Source organism: Megascapheus bottae, chromosome 14 (genome assembly GCF_031878675.1).
Source record: "Megascapheus bottae isolate mThoBot1 chromosome 14, mThoBot2.hap1, whole genome shotgun sequence".
Classification (NCBI taxonomy): Eukaryota; Metazoa; Chordata; class Mammalia; order Rodentia; family Geomyidae; genus Megascapheus; species Megascapheus bottae.
In genome coordinates this window covers 6,561,435-6,584,893 of record NC_143522.1, presented here as the reverse complement: position 1 = coordinate 6,584,893, position 23,459 = coordinate 6,561,435, and the positions used below count along the sequence as shown (strand labels likewise).

Below are 23,459 nucleotides of genomic sequence, written 5' to 3'. Positions count from 1 at the left end.
ATCCAGAATATCATGAGGGAATACTTCTCAAACCTTTATGCCAACAAATTTGAGAATCTAGATGAAATGAATGAATTCCTAGCCAATATTAACATACCCACACTGAACCAAGAAGAACTAAGCCAACTCAACAGGCCTATTTCAAGCTCTGAAATAGAAATGGCAACTAGAGAACTTCCACCTAAGAAAAGCCCAGGGCCAGATGGATTCACAGCTGAATTGTATAAGGTCTTCAAAGTAGAGCTCACACCAATACTCCTCAAGCTCTTCAACGAAATTGAAAATGAAGGTTCCTTACCAAACTCATTCTATGAAGCCAGTATAACCCTGATCCCCAAACCAGACAGAGATTCATCAAAGAAAGAGAACTATAGACCTATATCTTTGATGAACATCGATGCAAAACTTCTCAACAAAATACTGGCCAACCGTCTACAACAACTCATCAAAAAAATTATACACTATGATCAAACTGGATTCATCACAGGGAGGCAAAGCTGGTTCAACATACGCAAATCAATTAATATAATTCAACACATCAACAGGAGCAAAGACAAAAATCACATGATTGTCTCAATAGACGCGGAAAAGGCATTTGACAAGATCCAACACCCCTTTATGTTAAAAGCTCTGGAGAAACTAGGAATCCATGGAACATTCCTCAATGTAATAAAGGCTGTGTATGAGAAACCTACTGCTAGTATTACACTTAATGGTGAAAATCTAAAGCCATTCCCTCTAAAATCAGGAACGAGACAAGGATGCCCACTCTCTCCACTACTCTTTAACATAGTACTAGAATTCCTAGCCAGTGCAATAAGGCAAGAAGCAAGCATAAAGGGGATCCAAGTAGGGAAAGAGGAAATAAAACTATCCCTCTTTGCAGATGACATGATTCTGTATTTAAAGAATCCTATAGACTCTACTCCCAAGCTCCTTGAGCTGATTCAAAGCTTTGGAAGAGTAGCAGGCTATAAAATCAACCCTCAAAAATCAAATGCCTTCCTTTATGCCAACAGTGAGAGGAACGAGGAAATAATCAGGAAAGAAACTCCTTTCACAATAGCCTCAAAGAAAATAAAGTACCTAGGAATTAGCTTAACTAAGAATGTAAAGGACCTTTTTGACGAAAACTTTAAAACCCTAAAAAAGGAAATTAAAGCAGAACTAAGGAAATGGAAAAACCTCCCATGCTCCTGGATTGGAAGAATCAACATTGTGAAAATGACAATCTTGCCAAGAGCTATCTACAAATTCAATGCAATACCCATCAACATCCCAATGTCATTCTTTAAAGAAATAGAAGAGGCAATCCAAAATTTCATATGGAATAATAAAAGACCCCGTATAGCAAACACACTTCTTAGCAGAAAGAACAGCGCAGGAGGAATTTCAATTCCAAACTTTAGACTCTATTACAGAGCTATAATTCTCAAAACAGCTTGGTACTGGCACAGGAAGAGGCCTGAAGACCAATGGAATAGAACTGAGGACCCAGATATTAAACCACAGACCTATGGCCACCTAATCTTTGACAAGGGAGCCAAAAAAATAGAATGGAAGAAAGACAGCCTCTTCAACAAGTTGTGCTGGCAGAACTGGTTAAGCACCTGCAGAAAACTAAAGCTGGATCCTTCTTTGTCACCTTGCACTAGAATTAACTCCAAATGGATCAAAGACCTGGAGGTAAAAGCTGACACACTGAAAACTCTACAGGAAGGAATAGGAGATACACTAGGCCTCCTTGGCACAGGTCGAAACTTTCTTAATAAAGACCAAGAATCACAATAAATCAGAGAAAGGCTGGATAAGTGGGACTGCATTAAACTGCAGAGCTTTTGTATGGCAAAGGACATAGCTAGTAAACTAATCAGGAAGCCTACAGAGTGGGAGAAGATCTTCACCAACCAAACAACGGACAAAGGCCTCATATCTAAAATATATCAACAACTCAAAAAATTGAATCACTCCAAAACTAACCTCCAAAGTAACAACCATCCCATTAAAAAATGGGCCAAAGACTTAAAGAGAGTCTTCTCTGAAGAAGAAACAAAAATGGCCCATACACATGAAGAAATGCTCAACATCTCTGGTCATAAAAGAAATGCAAATCAAAACAACTCTAAGATTCCACCTCACTCCAGCTAGAATGGCCAAGATCAGGAAAACGAATGACAACAGATGCTGGAGGGGATGTGGCCAGGAGGGATCACTACTACACTGTTGGTGGGAGTGCAAACTCGTTCAACCACTATGGAAAGCAGTGTGGCAGTGCCTCAAAAGGCTAAACATAGAACTCCCCTATGACCCAGCAATTCCACTACTTGGCATTTACCCAACCACCCAGAAACAAGGACATACTAAACCCACTAGCACAACAATGTTCATTGCAGCACTATTCACCATAGCAAAGATATGGAACCAACCTAGATGTCCCTCAGTTGATGAGTGGATCAACAAGTTGTGGTATTTGTATACAATGGAATTCTATGCTGCTGTCAGAAAGAATGACATCGCCCCATTTGTTAGGAAATGGAAAGACTTAGAAAAAATCATATTAAGTGAAGTAAGCCAGACTCAAAGGAACTTAGGCTCAATGGTTTCCCTCATTCGTCATAATCAGTAGAAACCTTGGGCTCTACTAGCAGAGATTTGCAATAGAGCAAAATCTTGATACATAAGGACATATAATGTGAAGCTAATTGAAAGGACCTCCAGGATAGTGAAACAATAGCCATATAATGAATGATTGTTGTCCTTAATGTACTATGTTGTCTTTCATCTCCTTCGCTGTCCCTTGGTTATCTCATATTGGTATAGTATCTCACTTTGTTATCTGATATATTGAACTTATTTGTATTTGGTTATTTGAAATTTGATAGGGAAGGGGGGAAAACCAAGACGGGTGGGGGGTGTGTGGGGGGGAGGGAAACGGGTACCAAGACATGTGAAAAGGTATCAATGTATGTGAATTAATGCACCTTCTATCTGGCATATATCATGTAACCCTTTTACTAATTACAATAAAAAAAAAAAAAAGAAGACCAGGGTTCAATTTCTCGGTACCATATACACAGAAGAAAAAAAAACAAACCAGAAATGGTGCTGTGGCTCAAGTGGTAGTCCTCTAGCCTTGAGAAAGCTGAAGGACAGTGCTCAGGCCCTGAATTCAAGACCCAAGACTGGCAAAAAGGAAAAAAGAAAAAAGCAGCAGCAGTGGGGGGCGGGGGGGTACTTGTGGCTCATGTGAGTAATCCTAGCTACTCAGGAGGCTGATATCTGAGGATTGCAGTTCAAAACCAAGAGATATTCATATCCAATCAACCACCAAAAAGTTGAAAATTGCAGTCCCTAAGTTCTAGCCCAAAGACTGACACAAAAAAATGGGGGCACTAGATTAAAAAATATAGTAAAAAAATCTGCAGCTATTTTCTGTTGCTCATACTTGAGAAGACACTGTATTCTTTCCATGAATCCTCTGGGATATTACTTTATCAGAAAAATATAACAACAACAAAAAGGCTCTCAATTAAGTACACAATACCAGGAAACAAAATAAGAGAAGAAAACTATTTATAGTGAAAAAAACCCTCCACAAACAGAAATAGGTATGCCCACCCTTCCACAATTGCAAATATTATCTTTCTTTTATTTTATATGTCATGGTCTAGAATAATATTCCATGAAATGGTCTGAGCTGAAAACTTTGAATCAAGCTTTATTTCTAATCTCTACTTCTATTTATACAAAATGATATCATATGGCCATCATTTACAGTATATTTTCTTGTACCATAACATGCTAAATACTTCTCAAAGGATATAATCATAACTATTAAAGAAATAGCTTTATTTTTGTTTACTAAAGGTAGAAGTTCATTATTTTTGTTTTTAGAAATGCTCAGAATGATTTAGATATAGAAAATACCAAAATATTTTAATAAGCACAGCACATTTTATTTAATTTAATAAGCGCAGCATATTTTATTCACCGTTGTTTAACCTACTCTATTTTGCATTCCTGCTGCCACTGCATAACACATTCTAAGTAATCTGCCTCTGTGCTGCAACAGATTTTGATACAAACAGTAAATCCTCTGAAATAAAATCTGAAAATGTTGTTCTTTTCTACAATTATTTAGTTCCCTGTAATGAAAACACATATCTTGTTTACAATGAAATTCTCAGTGTTCCCTAGCTTGTCTCCTGCAATCATTGTTAACAACTGCTTTAGCCAAGTATACACTTCTAAAAAACACTGTGCTAAACATGTTTGACCTTTATTTTTATTTTCTTTGAATTGGGGGTCTTCCCCATTACCTGCCCTAAAAAGAACTACTTGGATCTTATAGCCACAATTTTGTTACTGACTTTTTTGAGCTTACAAAATATTTGCTATATAAATTATATAAACACACAAATATATAACAAGCTACTACTTTTGTGCTTATACAATAGACTTTTTTAGGATGATTCAATTAATACATATTTGTTAACTCAATACATTAAAAACATTTATCTGGCAAAGATGCTTGAAAGATATTACAAGGAAAACAACAAGAGTGGTAAATATACAGGAATCAAATGAATTACATTCACATTAATAAATAAAACAGAAAACAGCCAGGGGATGTGGCTCTTGCCTGTAATTCTAGATATTTTGGGAATGAGGTTTGAAGCCAGCCCAGACAAGAAAGTTCAGGAGCTGTAGCTCAAAGGGGTAGAATGCTAGCCTTGAGCATGAAAATGCAGGGACAGAGCCCATGTCCTGAGCTCAAGGCCTGTGACAGACAAAATAATAATAATAATAATAATAATAATAATAATATAAAACAAAAACTTAATTTTAGAGTGAAAAGGTATTGAACAAATATTTCACAGATGAGGATATTCAAAGCATTAAAAGAAGTCAAGTTACTCAATAATGTTAGTCATCAAGATAAAAATTAAAACCATATACTGATATCCCTAGTATTACTATTTTTTCCAAAATGGGTACAGTAAAAACATGAAATTACTGTGAGATGAATCAAATTGAAATTTCACAGAATGTTTAAATAAGTATAAATTGGCAAAATCATATGGAAAAAAAACGCAGACTCCTATGTACAATTTCTAGATCATATTTGTATTGTCCATTAGGTTGATATCTAGTAAGAATGCACAATTATGTGGACCAAAATACATGCTTAAGGCTGCTTATTTTCCTATATTGGGATTTAAACTCAAAGCCACAGTTAACGCAACCACTTGAGAAATCAGTAGTCACTTTGCCACTTGATGTCTCTAGTCTGGTGTTATACTGGTCAGTTAGAAGATTGTCAGTCTTGTGAACTTTTCTGCCCAGGTTGGCTTCAAACAGCCAATAGGGCCACTTCAAACAGCTACAGCACCACTTCTGATTTTCTGGTAGTTAATTGGAGATAGAGTCTCAGGACTTTCTCAGGCTCACTTTGAACCACAATCCTCAGATCTCAGTCTCCTGAGTAGCTAGAATAACAGGTGTGAGCTACTGGCACCTGGCAAGTTATATTCTTGAATGTATGAATTTCTGTTTGTAATAATAATTGTCAATATTCAGCTATTACTTTTGGGGGGGGGGATTCATGGGGCTCTTTAGCTCAAGGCTAGCACTCTACACTTTACCACTTGGAGTCACAGAACTACATCCAAAACCTCGATGCTCAGATCAAACCCTCTTGAGTAGCTAGGATTACGGGCATGAGCCACTGGTGCCTGGATCGGCCATTATTTATTATAATGCTTGCTTGCTTGCTTGCTTTCCTTCCTTCCTTCCTTCCTTTTTCTTCCTTCCTTCCTTCCTTCCTTTCCTTCCCTCCCTCCCTCCCTCCCTCCCTCCCTCCCTCCCTCCCTCCCTCCCTCCCTCCCTCTCTCTCTCTCTCTCTCTCTCTCTCTCTCTCTCTCTCTCTCTCTCTCTCTCTCTCTCTCTCTCTCTCTCTCTCTCTCCCTCTCTCTCTCTTTCTCTCGTAGGTCATGGGGCTTAAACTTGGCCTGGGCACTGTCCTTGAGCTCTTCAGCTCAAGGCTACCACCCTACCCCTGGGCCTGGGCACTGTCCCTGAGCTCTTCAGCTCAAACTACATCCTAACCTTGAGCCAAGCTCCATTTCCTGTTTTTTGTTTTTCTAGAAGTTAATTGGAGATAAGAGTCTCAAGTCCTTTTGTGCCTGGCTGGCTTTGAACCTTGATCCTCAGATATCAGCCCCCCGAGTAGCTAGGATAATAGGCTCCTTTTCTTTTCTACTTCCATTATGGAAATAGTGGTATACTTAATGGTGATCTACATTTGTTGAGGCTCTGTTCACTTTTCTTCAGTTTTATTTCTCTCTGTTCTTTGCCTTTGATTTTTTTTTATTATTCTGTTCTTAAAGTCATTGATTTTTTCTCCTGTCAACTCAACCCTATTGTAGAGACCCTTTGGTAAATCTTCCATTTCATTTAAGATATTGTTAACTATAAAACTAGATGCATTTATTTTACATTTTTCCTATTTCTCTTTAGGGGGTGGTTCATTTTATGTGTCAATTTAAAATTCCCAGGGCCAATGTCCAGTCTGCTGAAGGCCCAAAGAGAACAAAAAGGCAGAGATAAGAGGTACTGTCTACTTGGTCTGTCTCTGTCCTTGTGCTACAATGACATTTTCCTTCTGCCCTGGGACACTGTTGTTCCTGGACACTTGAACTTACACCTACTGGTTTCTTGTCTTAGGCCTCAGATTGAAAGTCACATCACAAGCATCCTTGGTTCTGTCACTGGTATATACTGTGTTCTAGATGTATCTTAGTTCTTGGGTACATGGCCTAATATTATTAGGATGCTGCCCTAAGTGCTACAAAAGACCGATTTGGAATGAAAACATACTGAAGAATGATTATACATGAAAGAGTATATGTCAAGGGGATAGTGGGCAGTTGGATAAGGGCCAAACTTTATCCAACTATTAGACTTCCTGGCTATCAGTTTTATACAAGTGATTTGGTCAATGAGCAGAAGCTGCCCAGTACAGAATATACAGACCTATATATCTGATTTATACTTTCTACTTGGTTCTTTTCCCTTTCCCAGTTTAACTTTGATGTGGGGAATAGAATCCACAAGGAATTGAGAAATCTGGGAGAATTTGGCAGTTGAGAAAATTAACCACTTCTTTCATACCAACTTATCTGACTTAAATAACACTGGCTTGCAGATGGTGTACCATGCTACTCCTTGGCCTTATCACAAAAGCCAATTATCAAAATGATTCTTTCCATATGTACATGATTATATTGTTATATATACATATACATGTATCTTTAACTGATACCACTTCTCTGGAGAACTCTAATAAACTATTCGATGAGACATGATATTTTGGTTTTTCAATATGATTTCTAATTTCTTCTTTCGATAGGCTGCATTGAAATGTTTTTTAAATCGAACAGTTAGAATATGTCATAGGCAGCTGCTCCTCTTATTTCCTGTGGATGTGTCACATTCTTCTATTCTTTACATGTCTCATAATTTGTTGAAAATCAGACATGTTATGTCTGAGGACATGTTATGTCGGAGGCAATTTCAGAAATGGATTACCTCGCTGCTCTTCAGAGTATTTTTTGCTGTTGCTCGTTACTGGGTTACTGAATTTGCTTGACTAATTTAGTTAACTCTATTTCTACTAAAGTTTCTAATATCACTTCTCAGAGGACTCAGCTTAGAGAAGCACAGGTCACCATGAGATTGACTATCTTTGTTTAAGTAGAGTTGCCTTTGCTTCTTTCATCCCTGATCTCTCAGTTAAGCTATATGCCTTCCCTTCCCCTCATTACACAGTTATTAGACTCCACAAATTTACATCCACCAGTCACTATTGTTTTAAACAATGCCCTAGGACAAAAATTACTCCATAGACTGATCCAATTAAACTAAAGCAAGGAAGTTTTTCAGTTCCAATTCTAATGTCTGTTGAATCCAGGAAGAATCTTTCTCAGTCCTTTCTTCTCTAAGCTGTTTCTTATAAACATTTGGTTTACTTTTGTGCTTTGATAAAGCAATGTTCAGTCCCTCTTAATTACTCACCACCCAGATGTCCATTATTTCTAAAGAGTTCAAAGGCTTCAATTTCCCAACATTATTTCAAGTAAAAGCAGTTCCTCGCAAAGACCTTCCAAACAAACTATTCTTATTTATATATTACTTTCAGAACGAAGTGTTCTTATGTACTTACTGCTTTACTTCCTAAACAAAAATCCGAGACACAGTTTCAAATGCTCTATAATGTGATCAGTAGTCAATTCTTTTGGCTCATCTCTCCTGATGGGACATTTCCCTATGGAAGCACTGTGTTAAGAGTGATTGAGTCTCAGTATTCTAATATGGGAGACATTTTAACTAGCTAAGCTTTCAGTCTCTATGGGGATGGGTAGATGAATGAAAGTTTACAATGGTCACAATTCAGCCTCTGCAATCAGGACTGAAGCAATGAAAAATTATGCAGTCTTTCCCATACAGATACTGTATTCCCTTGTGGTTGAAGAGAAGAAGGAATTCCACACTCTAGGTCACCTTACCCAGAGTACATCTATCAACCAGAATCTGTGTAGATGGAATGGTGGCCCTAGTGGCATATACTGCTTCAACTCATATTTACCTTTACTTGAAAAATTTTGTCATTTGCTGTAGGACTCTTGAACAAGTTCTGATACTTTTAATGATTGTTTTCTTATAATTCTCATCAATAATGGTTGTTTTTTTCTGTCCACTAATACTACTTCACTAAGCACTGGCATGTAATGATATTCACTAGCCTGATCTTAATCAACTGTTTATGATTACAAGGTAAAAATACTATTTACTTACATTGTTACTCTCCTCTTATTTTCAGATGATTTACTTAAGAAATAGTGACTATTTAGTTACCTGAAAGAAGCAACAGAAATTCATATCTATAATAAAACCTATTTGTTCTTAAAATCGTTCCTTCTCTAGTATAACTTCTTAAATTTAAAAGCAACGCATTTACTCAACCTTTTAAATCAGAAACATAAGCTAATTTTTCAACTTTTCAGTATCTAAAATGTCATCAAATATTATTGCTAATGCTTGGGTAAACAGTATTTTTAGAATGCAATTTTTTTCAACTTCATTTAATGATAATGGATAGATTTAAACATTTTAATCTTTATATAAATGCTGCTGTCTCAAAATATATAAATGTTTGAGTTTCTAGAGATCAAATTTTGAGGCATTATAAAAACATTTCAAGAGTGGTAGGAAGAGGGTGCCGAGACAATAGGTCTCTGCCACAAATAGAGAGAATCAGGGAATCCCACGAGCCAACTACCTTAAGAAACCCACAACTACAAATTCAAGAAGCAAAGGAGAAGTACACAAAATGGAAAAGAAATCTAGATAAAGCTAATATCCAATGTTCTCAAAGAATCCAAAATGCGAGGACCCCTCTCCCAAGCAGTAAAAGCCCCAGCAGAGGGTGCTGGGCCAGGGAAGACCCGAACTCCAATAGCTCCAGAAAGTGGCGGAGTCCAGACACAGAATCCCTACATAGACCGGGCACGGGTAGCACCGATGGTGGTGAAACCAGAGTGGAAGCAAACGACTCTCCAACACTGCGGAGCAGCTCACAGCAAAACCCTGTCAGAAAGTATTCCAGTGGGTTCCCCCAAACCTATCAAGAAAGCAGAGCTGGTGGCAAGCTCAGAACTTAACCGAGACCCCTCCCACCTTGCCCAATAAAGACTGGCAAGTGCAGGGGAGGCAAGGAATTCAGAATCCTGTCCCTTCCCCCAACAGCTCCCTATCTCAAGCCATTGACTGGAGACTGTCAGGCAGGCAAGCGCTGCAAAGACCCAGCACCCCACCAAAAAGGGCAGAGGTATCCCTGCTCCCACCTTCTGAAGAACCTCCTCTCCCAGGCCACTGAAACTGGAGACTGAGGGGTGCTAGGACTCTGCCTTCCAACAGGAGGTGGGAGTGTGCATGAGTCTGCTAACCAGCATCTCACTGACCCAAACCTAAGCGGGGCACCCGCCTACTGGGAGCCTCCTGCAAGACAGCATCAAAGGACCCTCCACCAAGTTACAGAATGACTCTCAGCCACAGTAGCTGAAAAACAGCAGGAAACAGAAGGGAAGACCAGTAGGGGCCCAGGTTGCCCTCCGAGAGCCAGAAAGGTGCAGCCCCACCCTCAGGGACCAAGTCCTATGCTGGGCCCCTCCCCTGGGAACAGGGCAGGAAAACTAGCCATCTGCTGGGCAAGCTGAGACCGAAGTGCACAACTCCATCCTACAGTTCACTGTGGGGCCACTGATTGGGCTGAGAGCTAGCTGTGCAGTGGCACACAGCCTCTGGGAATAGGCCAAACACCTGCAAAAGCTGCTAACTGTGACCTAGTCAGCGGTGGAACCAATTTGGCTGAGAATCACACATATACACAGATTCTCAGAACCACCAGTCCCAAGCCAAGTAAAGAACACCACCTATTGACCATAGAACAAACCTACAACAACAGTCCTCGATGCCTCAGAAAGTGCAATGACGAATTATGACATATATAAATAATCAAAGTCCCACACAAAGCCCTAAAACAAACAAGAGTGAAGGGACGAGAGAGATATCACCATCCCAAGAAATGACACTTGAAGACAAACAAAACATGACTCTATTCAAGGAGATGATTGTGGACATAACTAAAGAGATTAAAGCAGAGTTACAAAAACAATTCCAGGAACATAAGCAGGAAATTACCAAGGAGCTCCTCGAATTCAAAAGAGAAATGGAGGAAATGATGAATACCCTCTCAGCAGACATGAGCAGCTCAGTGTCCACAATTCAAGCAAAAATGGATACATTAAGCAACAGACTGACTGAGATGGAGAACAAGACATCAGGAACAGAAGAGAAAATGCAAGAGCTGGAACAGAGAATCATCAGTCTGGAGAAAGAAGTCAGAATTTACCAAAGAGAACTCCAGGACTGTCAGACACAGCCAAGAAATCTCATCTTCGGATAATTGGGATCGATGAAGGGGCGGGGTTCCAAGACAAAGGAATGCAACTCTTATTCACCAAAATCATAGCAGAGAACTTCCCCAACCTTAAAAGGGAAAATACTCACATTATTGAAGGTTTCAGAACTCCTAACAGGCCAAGATCCTAGAAGAAACTCATCTAGACACATCCTAGTAAAAACACTCGACCCGAATATCAAGGAGCTGATCTTAATTGCTGCAAAAACAAAGAAAGAGCTATACCACAAAGGGAAAAAAATAGAATAACTGCAGACCTCTCCACGCAAATCCTAAATGCAAGAAAAACTGGGAAAGACATCATTCATGTCCTGAAGATCAACAACTGCCAATCCAGACTGATATATCCAGCAAAACTAGCATTTACATTTGAGGGAGAAACAAAAACATTTCACTCCAAAGAGAAGCTATATGAATACGTGCACACTAAACCAGCATTATAAAAAATATTTTGCAGAACAGCAAGAACCCCCATCAAGAAGCAACTATCAATAAATCACTAAACACAAAAGGGAAAAAAAAGAAAGAAACAAACTTGGAAGTAAAAATAAATAATAGCAACGGATACTGACCACTTCTCCATAATTTCCCTAAATGTGAATGAGCTGAACAATCTAATCAAAAGACACAGAGCAGCAGACTGGATTAAGAAACAATATGTTGCCTCCAAGAGACCCACCTCACTGCCAAAGACAGAAACAAATTCTAAGTGAATGGATGGAAACAAATTTTCCACTCCAATGCGCCCTGCAAAAAAGCAGGAGTACAATCTTAATATTTGACAAAATTAACTTCTCAGTAAAATCAGTACATAAAGATAAAGATGACCACTACATATTAGTAAAGGGTACCATCCATACCCTCAATACTACAGTTATAAACATTTACTCCCCTAACACGGGAGCACCCAAATTTGTCAAGCAAACTCTCTTAGAAGTACAGAACAAGATAGACTCAAACACAATCATAGTGGGAGACTTCCATAAGCTACTCTCACCAAATGACAGGTCAACTCAACAAAAGTTAAGCAAAGACACCATTGACTTGAACGACACCATAGCCCAGCTGGGCTTAACAGATAAACACAGAGTCTTCCATCCAACGGCAAAACTTTTTACATTTTTCTCAGCAGCACATGGAACACACTCCAAAATAGATCATATAATAATTCATACAGAAAACTTAAGCAGATACAAGAGGACTGATATAATCTCATACATTCTATCTGATCACAGTGGAGTCAGACTAGTTCTGAATAATGCAGTAAAAGTAAAAAAACATGCATATACTTGGAAGTTGAACAACACACTTGTGAATAACTCCTGGATTACAGATCAGATCACAGAAGAAATTCGAAACTTTTTTGAATGTAATGACAATCAAGAGACATCACAAAGGAACTTATGGGACACAGCAAAGGCAGTTCTAAGGGGCAAATTTATCGCACTAGGAGCGCATATCAAAAAGACAAAAGAAGAGCATGTAAATACACTAAAAAAGAAATTGAAACACTTAGAGAAGCAAGAAAAAGTTATTTCTAAAACAACTGGAAGGACAGAAATAACAAAAATAAAATCACAAATATCAGAGATTGAAATAAAACCTACTATACACAAAATTAAGAAATCAAAAAGTTAGTTCTTTGAAAGAGTCAACAAAATTGACAGACCCCTGCCAAGATTAATCCAAAAAAAGGAGAGGGGAGACTCAAACAAGATTAGAGACCCCACGGGAACAATCACAACTGATATCCAAGAAATCCAGTCCATTATGAATAAGTACTACTAGGGCCTATATTCAAAGAAACAAGAAAATCTAGCAGAAATGGATGATTTCTTAAATAAATATAGGCTACCCACATTGAACAATGAAGAGGTAAACAAACTGAACAAACCAATTTCATACAATGAAATTGCAGAAGCAGTCAGGGAAATGCCAACCAAAAAGAGCCCAAGTCCAGATGGTTTCACTGTGGAATTCTACAAGACGTTTAAAGATGAATTAACACCTATACTCTTCCAAGAAATAGAAGCAGAAGGAGTAATACCAAATGCATTTTATGAAGCTAATATTACTCTCATCCCCAAACCAGGGAAAAAACCAACAAAAAAAGAAAACTACATACCTATCTCTCTAATGAACACAGACGCAAAACTCAATAAAATACTAGCAAACAAAATCCAGAAACAAATTTTAAAAATTATACACCACAACCAAGTAGGCTTTATCCTGCACATGCAAGGCTGGTTTAACATTCTCAAATCAATCATTGTAATACATCACATCAATAGAGCATAAGGATAAGAATCATGATGATTTCTCTAGACGCGGAGAAGTAATGTGACAAAATACAACTCCCCTTCATAATGTGACAAAATACAACTTCCCTTCATGTTGAAATCACTAGAAAAAATAGGAATAAAAGGTACATTCCTTAAAATAATAAAAGCTATATATGACAAACCTACAGCCAGTATTATACTAAATAGTGAAAGACTGGAACCATTTATCTTAAAACTAGACAGGGATGCCCACTCTCTCCATTTCTCTTCAATATAGTGCTGGAATCATTAGCCAGAGCAATAAGACCAGAAAAGGACATAAAGGGATCCACATACGGAAAGAAGAAATTAAACTATTCCTATTCGCAGATGACATGATCCTCTACTTGAGTGACCCAATAAGCTCCACTCCCAAACTCCTAGAATTAATAAACCACTTTAGCAAAGTGGCAGGATACAAAATTAACCTTCAGAAGTCAGTAGCCTTCTTGTACACCAACAATAAACAAACAGAAGGCCAAATCAAGAAACTGATCCCATTCGCAACAGCCCCCAAAAGAATAAAATACTTAGGAATTAACCAAAAATGTAAAGAAATTATTTAATGAAAGCTAGAAAATCCTAACAAAAGAAATTAAAGAGGATACTAGGAAATGGAAAGACATCCCATGCTCATGGTTAGGGAGAACCCACATAGTGAAAATGGCTATACTGCCAAAATTGATATACAAATTCAATGCAATCCCCATCAAAATCCCAAAGACATTCTTTACTGAAATAGAAGATACAATCCAAAGGTTCACATGGAACAAGAAAAGACCTAGAATGGCCAAAACCATTCCAGGCAAAAAGAGCAATGCTGGTAGTATTACAATACCAGACTTCAAACTCTACTATAGAGCCATAATAACAAAAACAGCATGGTATTGGCACAAAAACAGACCAGAAGATCAGTGGAACAGAATAGAAGACCCAGAAACAAAACCACATAGCTGTAGGCAACTTGTATTTGACAAAGGAGCCAAAGATATACTGTGGAACCCAGCCTATTCAATTATTGGTGCTGGCAAAACTGGGCAGCCACATGCAGAAAACTAAAAATTGACCCTAGTCTTTTGCCATGCACAAGCATTAACTCAAAGTGGATCAAAGACCCCAATGTCAGACTGGAATCCTTGAAACTGCTACATATTAGAGTAGAAGAGACAGTGGAACTCACAGCACAGGCAAAAGACAACTGAACAGAATCCCAAGGTCACAACAGATTGCAAAGAAACTTGATAAATGGGACTACCTAAAAAGTTTCTGCACAGATAAAAGCATAGCCACAAAAATAGAGAGATAGCCAACCAAGTGGGAAAAGATATTTACCAATAATACATCTGACAAATGCTTAATATCCAGTATCTACAGGGAACTCAAGAAACTAATCCCCCCAAACCCAACAAACCAATCACTAAATGGGCAAGGGAACTAAAGTGAGACTTATCAAAAGACCATCATCCATGGTCATAAAGGAAATGCAAATAAAAACAACCCTAAGATACCACCTTATCCGCACAAGACTGCCCAAGATTTTGAACTCAATGACAGATGCTGGCAGGGTTGTGGAGAAAAAGGAACACTACTACACTGCTGGTGGGATTGTAAACTAGTTCAGCCACTCTTGAAAGCAGTGTGGAGGTTTCTGAAAAAACTGAAAATTGACTTTCCCTACGATCCCACCATACCACTTCTGGGTATCTACCCTGAACATCATAACCCAAGATATGATAAGGACATCTGCTCTAGCTATGTTTATCTCTGCACTATTCACAATAGCCAGGCGATGGAAACAATTCAGATGCCCTACTGCAGATGAATGGATACAGAAAATGTGATATATTCTACATAGCCCACAGAGAAGATAAAATAATGGCATTTGGAGGGAGGTGGATGAATCCAGAGTGAATCATGTTAAATAAGATAAGTCAAGGCCAAAGGAACAAAAGGCACATGGTATCCTTAATATGCGGCTATTAGATCCAAACAGTGCAAGAGTGAGGACTCAAAGGTTGCATACCCAAAGCTATGGACATGGTATTGGAAATATAAACACAACTACATAGTCATAAAAACTTATGACTCTATAGATATAATTTTTTATTACATAGATTATTATATATCTATGACATACAAACCCTCAGCCTAATTTTGATTATGTTCTAAAATCTAAGTGCCAGTGATTATATATAGAAATTCCCTTCCTGAATACCTGTTTGTTAAACACATCATTTGAAATATGATGTAAAAATCAATGTTAATAAATTCTTTAATAAAAAAATTTCAAGAAATAATAATCTTGTGATTTTGTCTTTAGAAACACTTAAGTAATCACTTTTCTTTTTTCTTTTTTGGTGGGTCATGGGGCTTGAACTCTGGGTCGGGACACTTTCTCTAAGTCCTTCAGCTGAAGGCTACTGTCCTCCCCTGGGCCTGGATGCAGTCCTTGAGCCCTTTAGCTCAAGGCTACTGTCCTATCCCTGGAGACACAGCGCCACTTCCCATTTTCTAGTGGTTAATTGGTGATAAGAGTCACATGGACTTTAGTGCCCAGGCTCGTATTGAACCTTGATTCTCAGATCCCAGCCTCCTGAGTAGCTACGATTACAGCTGGGGCCACTGCACCCAGCAAGTAATCATGTAACTTTAAGCAAAAATGAATTCCAAGTTTATTTTATTTATCTCCATTTCAGAATCTCAAAATAAGGGCTATGTATTAGACCCAACATATCTCTCAGTTAAATCCTCAAAAATTCTGAGTTTATGTCAAATTCATCAAGTTGGAATACGTTTCTTTAAAACTTCCTAATACTAAATAAAATTGTGTTAAATAAAATTATGTCTTAACATAAAGACCTATGACTCTATAGACATAATGTTTTATTATATAGATTAATATGTATACATGATATACAAACCCTTAGCCTAATTTTGATTATGTTCTAAAATCTAAGTGCCAGTGATTGTATATAGAGATTCCCTTCTTGAATACTTGTTTAACATGTCATTTGAAATATGATGTAAAAATCAGTGTTAATAAATTCTTTAATAAAAAAATTATGTCTTAATACATGACAATGACCATATATTAGAATACCTGATATACTGGAACTAACCTAATAATGACCAATGGGTTTAACTGAATTAAAGATAATGCAAATAAAATATAGATTTTCTAAAATTAAGAACTATTTAAGGTGATTAGGTAATATTCCTATATGTAATTACTAATAGCTTATCTAGCATCCTTGATCTTTGAATACTATGACCAAATATGAAATTTCATCTATGAAACAGAGTCAAGTCAGTTCAAAACATATGACAAACTGCTTTTAAGGAAGGGTAATGTGTTCAGATGATTAATATTTAATATGACTAAGTAAAAATTTAGAAAAAATAAAGTTGTATGGTTCCAATAAGTTTGTTTCATACTTTGTTATACAAATTCTAATTGAAATTGCAGTTGTTTTTCAAAATGAACCAGGACAAAACTAGTATTACTCATAATTGGTGAGACAATAGAGGGAAAAGAAATAGTAACAAAACAAATAGCTAGTCAATTATACATACTGATTTTTTTTTATAATGTTTGGTACATTTTTAGTAAGTTGCTTAAGAAGGGTTTTATGTTAATTCTTCTAAGATTTTTCTCAGAAATGTATTGTAAATGGTAGATAATATTTAATGATGATTTTCTAGTATATATTTTTTAAATTCAGGTAATCTAGAATTTAACGATATACAAATATACACAAAGACTCAATGATGCAAAAAAAAGGGAACTGTTTTTTAACTTTCCCACAAAGATGTTTTTAAAGAGGTGAAAAGTGCCATACTATACCTTGATTTCTTCTATTTCATCTGGTACTATCTTGTATGCTGATATAGTCCCACCCAACCTGAAATTAGGAGAAGAAAATATTCTCAAAACCAGCAACAGTATATGAAAAATATGGAAGACTGATGCCAATACCATGAGCATCCCAGATAGTTTCCTAAAACTCACATCAATGACCATAGAGGAAAACTTTTTGTGCGTATATTTTCTATTTATTTCATCAAAAAAGATTAAAGATAAAGTAGCCCTTTCTGAAAAATAACTATAACAAAAGGCATATTATTAGCAATATCGTGACTTGCATTTGTAATTTTACTTTTACACTTTTGCTATTCCTTTCAAAATAAAGAATCAAGTTTTTGTTTCCTTGATTATTTTTATTGCTTTTCAACTTTAATCATTTCCACTCTAGTCTTTAACATTCTTTCTTTCCTTTCACAATTGTGTTCTGTTTTATAAATCTTTTCTTTTTCCTTTTTTTCTCTTGCAGTGATTTTGATTTCCTTTGAATTTATGTTTGCATATTTATACATATTTTATTTGTATTTATCATGCAGGGTATATTTAATATAGTAAATTCTTAAAAATCTAGTCAGAATTAAAACAAATTTAACTTGAATAGTGTAAAACACTGTCCCTATAACAGCTCCACTTGCTATCTTGGCATTAGTTTTCTCTTCTTGCCTTTAGTACATAGGAATAGACATCAATACATATTAATATGCATCTAATAAGCAATCTGATACATAATTAAGTATATGTTTATTTGTATTGGGTTCACACAAATTATCTTAAGTTTGATAAGACAATTTGAAACACTATCCCTCATTCCACTTCACCCATCCAGTTCCTCTAAGTTCTAACCATGCTCAGTTATCTGTAATTTAAAAATAAATCAAGCAGTATCCTGGAATTAAGTCCTTATTGTAATCCCCCACACCAGGTTATGGGGCTTGAACTATGGGCCTGGGTGTTGTTCCTGACCTCTTCAGCTCAAGGCTACTGTCCTACCACTTGAGTCACAGTGCCACTTTTGGATTTTTAGTGGTTAATTGGAGATAAAAGCCTCATGTACTTTAATGCCTGGGCTAGCTTTGAATGGTAATCCTCAGATCTCAGCCTCCAGAGTAGCTAGGATTACAGGCATAACAGTATTACAGTATTACAGAGGATTACAGGCATGAGCCACTGCACCAGGCTCTGAATGTCCTTCATCACTTTGCAAACTCCTAATTATCCTTTAGGTTTCAAGTATATTCCAAAAGCTCTGGACACAGGGGTACAAAGGAAAAGTACCTCATAAAGTATCTCATCAAATGTATTTAGTTTGAGATCTACATTTCTGAGCATATAGCACATACTAAGTTCTAGTAACTGACAAAAATGAATATTAAAGGAGCTAAAAACAGCCAAGAGACTTTCTACTAATCTTCAGTAAATCCTCTGTTTTAGAGTCAAAAACCTCTATTTCCATGTTTTATCATATATACATATATATGTTTAGTAAATGTATGATAATATACATTGACTTCTTTTTAAAAATAATTCCTAGATATCTTTATTTGGGCACTGTTCTACTCTCAAAGATTTTACCTTGAGAGAAGAAGCATTGTTTAGTGATTTTCATAACAGATTTTAAAAAGTCATATATTATACCATAAATCAGTCATGCTTCAAACAGAGTATCTATAAACATCTTTATACTTGGCTTGATTTCTGATTCTTATAGAAGTTATCCCATGACAGTTTATATAACATTAATTTTATAGTTTTCTAGGGTTATATTATTGTCGAAATTGTGGCAAAGAAATATGTACATCCCATTTGTAATACAAAATTGAGAACTTGTGGCCTCAACTCTAAAAGCATTTACACTTAACATATAATAGTTTTAATGCTTTTCATACTAAAGATCCACTGGTAGACTGTACATCTTTTGGCTCTAGTTTAAAAAAAAAAGAAATGTATAATTCATTGCAGCATGGTTCAACACTGCTTTATTTTAAATAATATAATTTGCAACATCAACAAATTAAAACTGGTAATTATATCAAATTAAGAAGCAACATCTCAATGATAGCCATTAAATACTATGTAAAAAAATGAACTATATAATTTGTGGGTGGGAATGGAAGGGAAAAACTGGGAGAAAGTGAGGGAAGGGGAGACACTATCCAAAAAGAAATGTACTTACTAGCTGATTTACATAACTGTAACCCCTCTGTACATCACTTTTCTAATAAAAATTAAAAAATTAAAAGAAAAAGAGTATTTCTGATTAATTTTAAGACTCAATTCAACAATCATTTCTTTCTCAAAATGCTTTTGTAGGTACCTAGGGCTTATGAAATACTATAGTATCAACAAATATCATCAAACAAATGTCATTTTATAAAAAAAGAAAAAATAAATAAAAAAGAATTCTAATAAGAAGACAATATTTAGATCAAGTCATAATTTTCTTCATATAATATAAAATGTTAATATATGCATCAGCTTTTACAATTCAGTTGGTAGAGAAATCCATAAGTCAACTCTTCTTTTAAGTTTTATTCCCTTGGGACAGGACAAAAACTTCTTAGTTCCAATGCTACAATGTCAATGTTACTGACAAGATAAAAAATTAATTGAATATTAAATTTTAGGGTTTTTTTTAGCTACATTTTCACTGTATAATTCAGGTTCACATTGAACTTACGATGTTCCTGTTTCGGCCTTAATAGTGTTATATGTGCTAAAGAAATGATGCCACAGACAATATGCTGAAAATGAGCTTTATAACTTGGGGGCGGAGGGGGGAGGAAGCTGGAGGGGCAGGAAAAATAAGGGAAGGGTAACAGTGATCAACAGGAAATATACTTAACACTTTACACATGTAACTATAACTCCTTTGTGCATTACCTTGACAATAAAGTTAAATTTTTTAAAAAAAGATGCAGTATTTGTACAGAGTTGGATTTAAATTTTATATAGGGCATCATAGCCTTTAAGTTTTCAGGTATTCTAAATAAAGTAAATTTGGGGGGCCGGGAGCATAGAGTGCTTGCCTAGCATGCATGAAATCCTAGGTTTGATTCCTCAGTACCACATATATTCAGAAAAAGCTGGAAGTGGTGCTGTGGCTCAAGTGGCAGAGCAGTAACCTTGAGCAAAAAGTGTCCAAGGACAGTGCCAGGCCCTAAGTTCAAACCCCTGCACTGGCAAAAAAAAAAAAAGGAAACTTTGCCATTTCCAAATTCAATTGTATTTTATAAATGAACTGCCTAAAATACAGAAACATTCCCCAAAGTAGATGCACTAGTATAATAAAAACGAAGACTATAAGGTCAGCTTGTTTTGAACAATAATGTAACAGCAGAATTGTATTCAAGATTCTGAATGTTGCTACTTAAGTATTACAAAATTGAATAACACTATTAAACATAGAAAGTACAACAAAGAAGAAAAACCACATGTATAAGCATAAAATGGGAAATTATACCATGTTATAAAAATCCTCAGTTTCAGGGAAATGATTTTAAAGCATTTTGAGTCAATTGTATATGGTAAAAATTCATAGAATGAGGTTCAGCAGTGGTGGCTCATACCTGTAATCCTAGCTATCAGAAGGATGAGATCTGGAGTTGTAGTTTGAGAACAGACCTTTCAGGTAAGTCCATGAGACTTGTATACCCCAAGTAACTATCAAATAGGCAGAAGTATCAGGCACCATGGCTCACATCTATAATTCTAGCTACTTAGGAAGCCAGCCTGGGCAGGAAAGTTCATTAGGCTCTTATCTCCAATTAACCACCAGAAAACCAGAAGTGAGCTGTGGTCAAAGTGGTAGAGTGCTAATGTTGAACAAAAGAGTTTAGAGACAATGCCCAGGCTCTAAGTTCAAGCCCCACAACCTGAGGAAGCAAAAAAAAAAAAAAAAAAATCCAGATGAGCAAAAGAACTTAGGGATAGTGCACAGGCCCTGAGTTCAAGCCTTAGAATCAGCACTATATTAGATATATGAAATACATATTTCATATATATATTTGAAATTGTGCTGTACCATAGTAAAGCACTGAAATAAAAAGAAAAGCTACATTGAAATAATTTTCTTCTTTGAATGGCAGCATTAGGAAGTAAGTTAGTCTACACAATGTATACTTTAACTTTAGACGTGCAATGATGAATATTTTACAAAAGCATTTAGAAAATAAATATAAAGATCATCTGGGGACTGATGATAATGAAATGCTGTATGTTTAAAAGTTCTAAGAACAATAAAGTCAGTAAATCTCTCTAAAAAAGTGTTATGAACTAGGAAATACAGTATCAAAGGAGTTCCCAAACAAGAATTCTGAACATTTATGAACAAATATGTTAATGATTTATTTTATTGTGTTCATATTTCTAGTTCTCTTATGTTTGTTATTCTTATTATGCTATTTTATTATGTTATGTATGTAAAACGTACACAAATGAACATTCTGCCTGCAATCTATTTCCTGATATGTTGTTTATGAGATAGGTCTATCTCTCTATTTCCCTCAAACAAGAATACTATTTTAAAATGCCCCTTATTTGTGGTCTCTAGAAAGAAGAAAATATTGAAGCCATTGACTGAAATCACACAGAAAAAAGGAACAGGGTTGTTTTTTGCTATGAGACATAAAAAGGCTTCAAGAAAGTAGCTAGGTGTTTGGTACCTAACTATTCTGATTTCATTTTATTGTATTTGTTTTGTTTTTAATGAGAGATACACAACTATATAGCCTAAGTGTGGCCTCAAACATGCAATATTCTTGCCTTGATTTCCCAGGTGCTAGGATTCCAGGCACATTTACTAACTCTAATATTAGTATTTTGGGCTTTTTGTTCAGGTAATGCTTTTAAATAATCAATGCACAAACAACAGAACACCAAGTTTAAGGAATTAATACATATTTACTGTGGAAAATATACATACATATGCAAAAGTGTTGTTTTCTTTATTTAAGTTAGTAATTCAATATTTCAATGAAATCATTTCATCCAGATATAAGATAAGTAATTTCTATAAAGGGCTCAAAACTGTATTTCAAATGCCACTAACTTTTCAACATTGATGTAGTTCTCTTCAAAGCAAAAGAAGAAAAATCAAAAGAAGAAAATCAAAAGTCAATAATAAAGATTTTTAAGTATTTTCATTTTCTTAAATTAAAATACTTATGAGCAGATGGTTCAAAGGGATATTTGTAGCTAAACATTTTAAATAGAATATACCCTATATAATAGAATAACTTCTGTAACTACAGACTGTTCTTATATAACTCTTGTGGGCTAGGATAAAAGTCTGTTTTAGTTCATCTCATTAAAATAATACATTACTTTTGAATTAGAGATTTAATTGTTAAATTAAATTTTAGGTTAGTTTCAAGAATAAAAAATCCAACTATCTGAGCCAAAAAATTCTAATTATCTTAGCAAAGCTTTGCAGAGTTTGTTACAGTCTTTAAGAATCAGCTATGTCTCAAGAAATTTTTATCATTTTAATATCCCTGGAGAAGTAGAGTCACGTGGATATGATCAAGGAAGTGAAAGAATTCCAATTACATTTTGAATAAAATAACCACAAATCCACATAAATAATTTTCCTGGTTGGGAACTTGCTTCTGATTACAACCATCAAGGATACCTGCCAGAATAGTCTAGAAAATAAAATGGATGAAATTTCTAATTACTGTTGAACTACATATTCAGTTAATGCTCATATTAATACAGTGCATCTAAAAGTTTTACATATATAATTTACAAAGTTTGTTAAGCATATGGCTAATTTCAGTACAAACAAAATGTATAAAAGGTCATAGCAAAAAGGAGGTATCATCCTTTTCATAATGGTGAAAGTTTAGAAAGAGAAAGTATTCGATGGACTTTAGTAGAATTTGCAGATCTTTTGGAACACATCCAGAGTATTAAAGGGTCCAATGAATAAGAAATAAGAATTTAAAATTCACTCTGGCTATAAAATAAGATCATAGTCTTGACTATGAAAAAGAGATTAAAAACACAAAGCAGGAAGTAGACAGATACATGTCTATTTTCCTTTCATCTGTGCAGAAGAGAAAAAGATTAAGAAATGGAAAAGAGAAAAAACTTCATAACTATTAATCATAGTATACATTTATATAACTTTATGATCTCAACCCATACTATTTGAACTAAAAGTGATTTCAGACCAACAACATTATATGCCTAACAGGAGAAACAAGTTCCCCCTTAAACAAATAAGCTTCATACC

The 23,459-nt window shown here is 35.8% G+C and overlaps 1 protein-coding gene across 8 annotated transcripts in view; it reads right to left on the bottom strand.

The window, feature by feature from the left end:
* Gphn (gephyrin) overlaps window positions 1-23,459 on the bottom strand; it is a 337,298-nt gene that overhangs the window by 204,873 nt on the left and 108,966 nt on the right. For all 8 annotated transcript variants that reach the window (XM_090344303.1, XM_090344305.1, XM_090344307.1 and 5 more), the window contains exon 3: window positions 17,207-17,264. In XM_090344303.1, coding sequence (XP_090200429.1) covers window positions 17,207-17,264 — 58 coding nt within the window. The remainder of the gene's footprint in view (window positions 1-17,206; window positions 17,265-23,459) is intronic.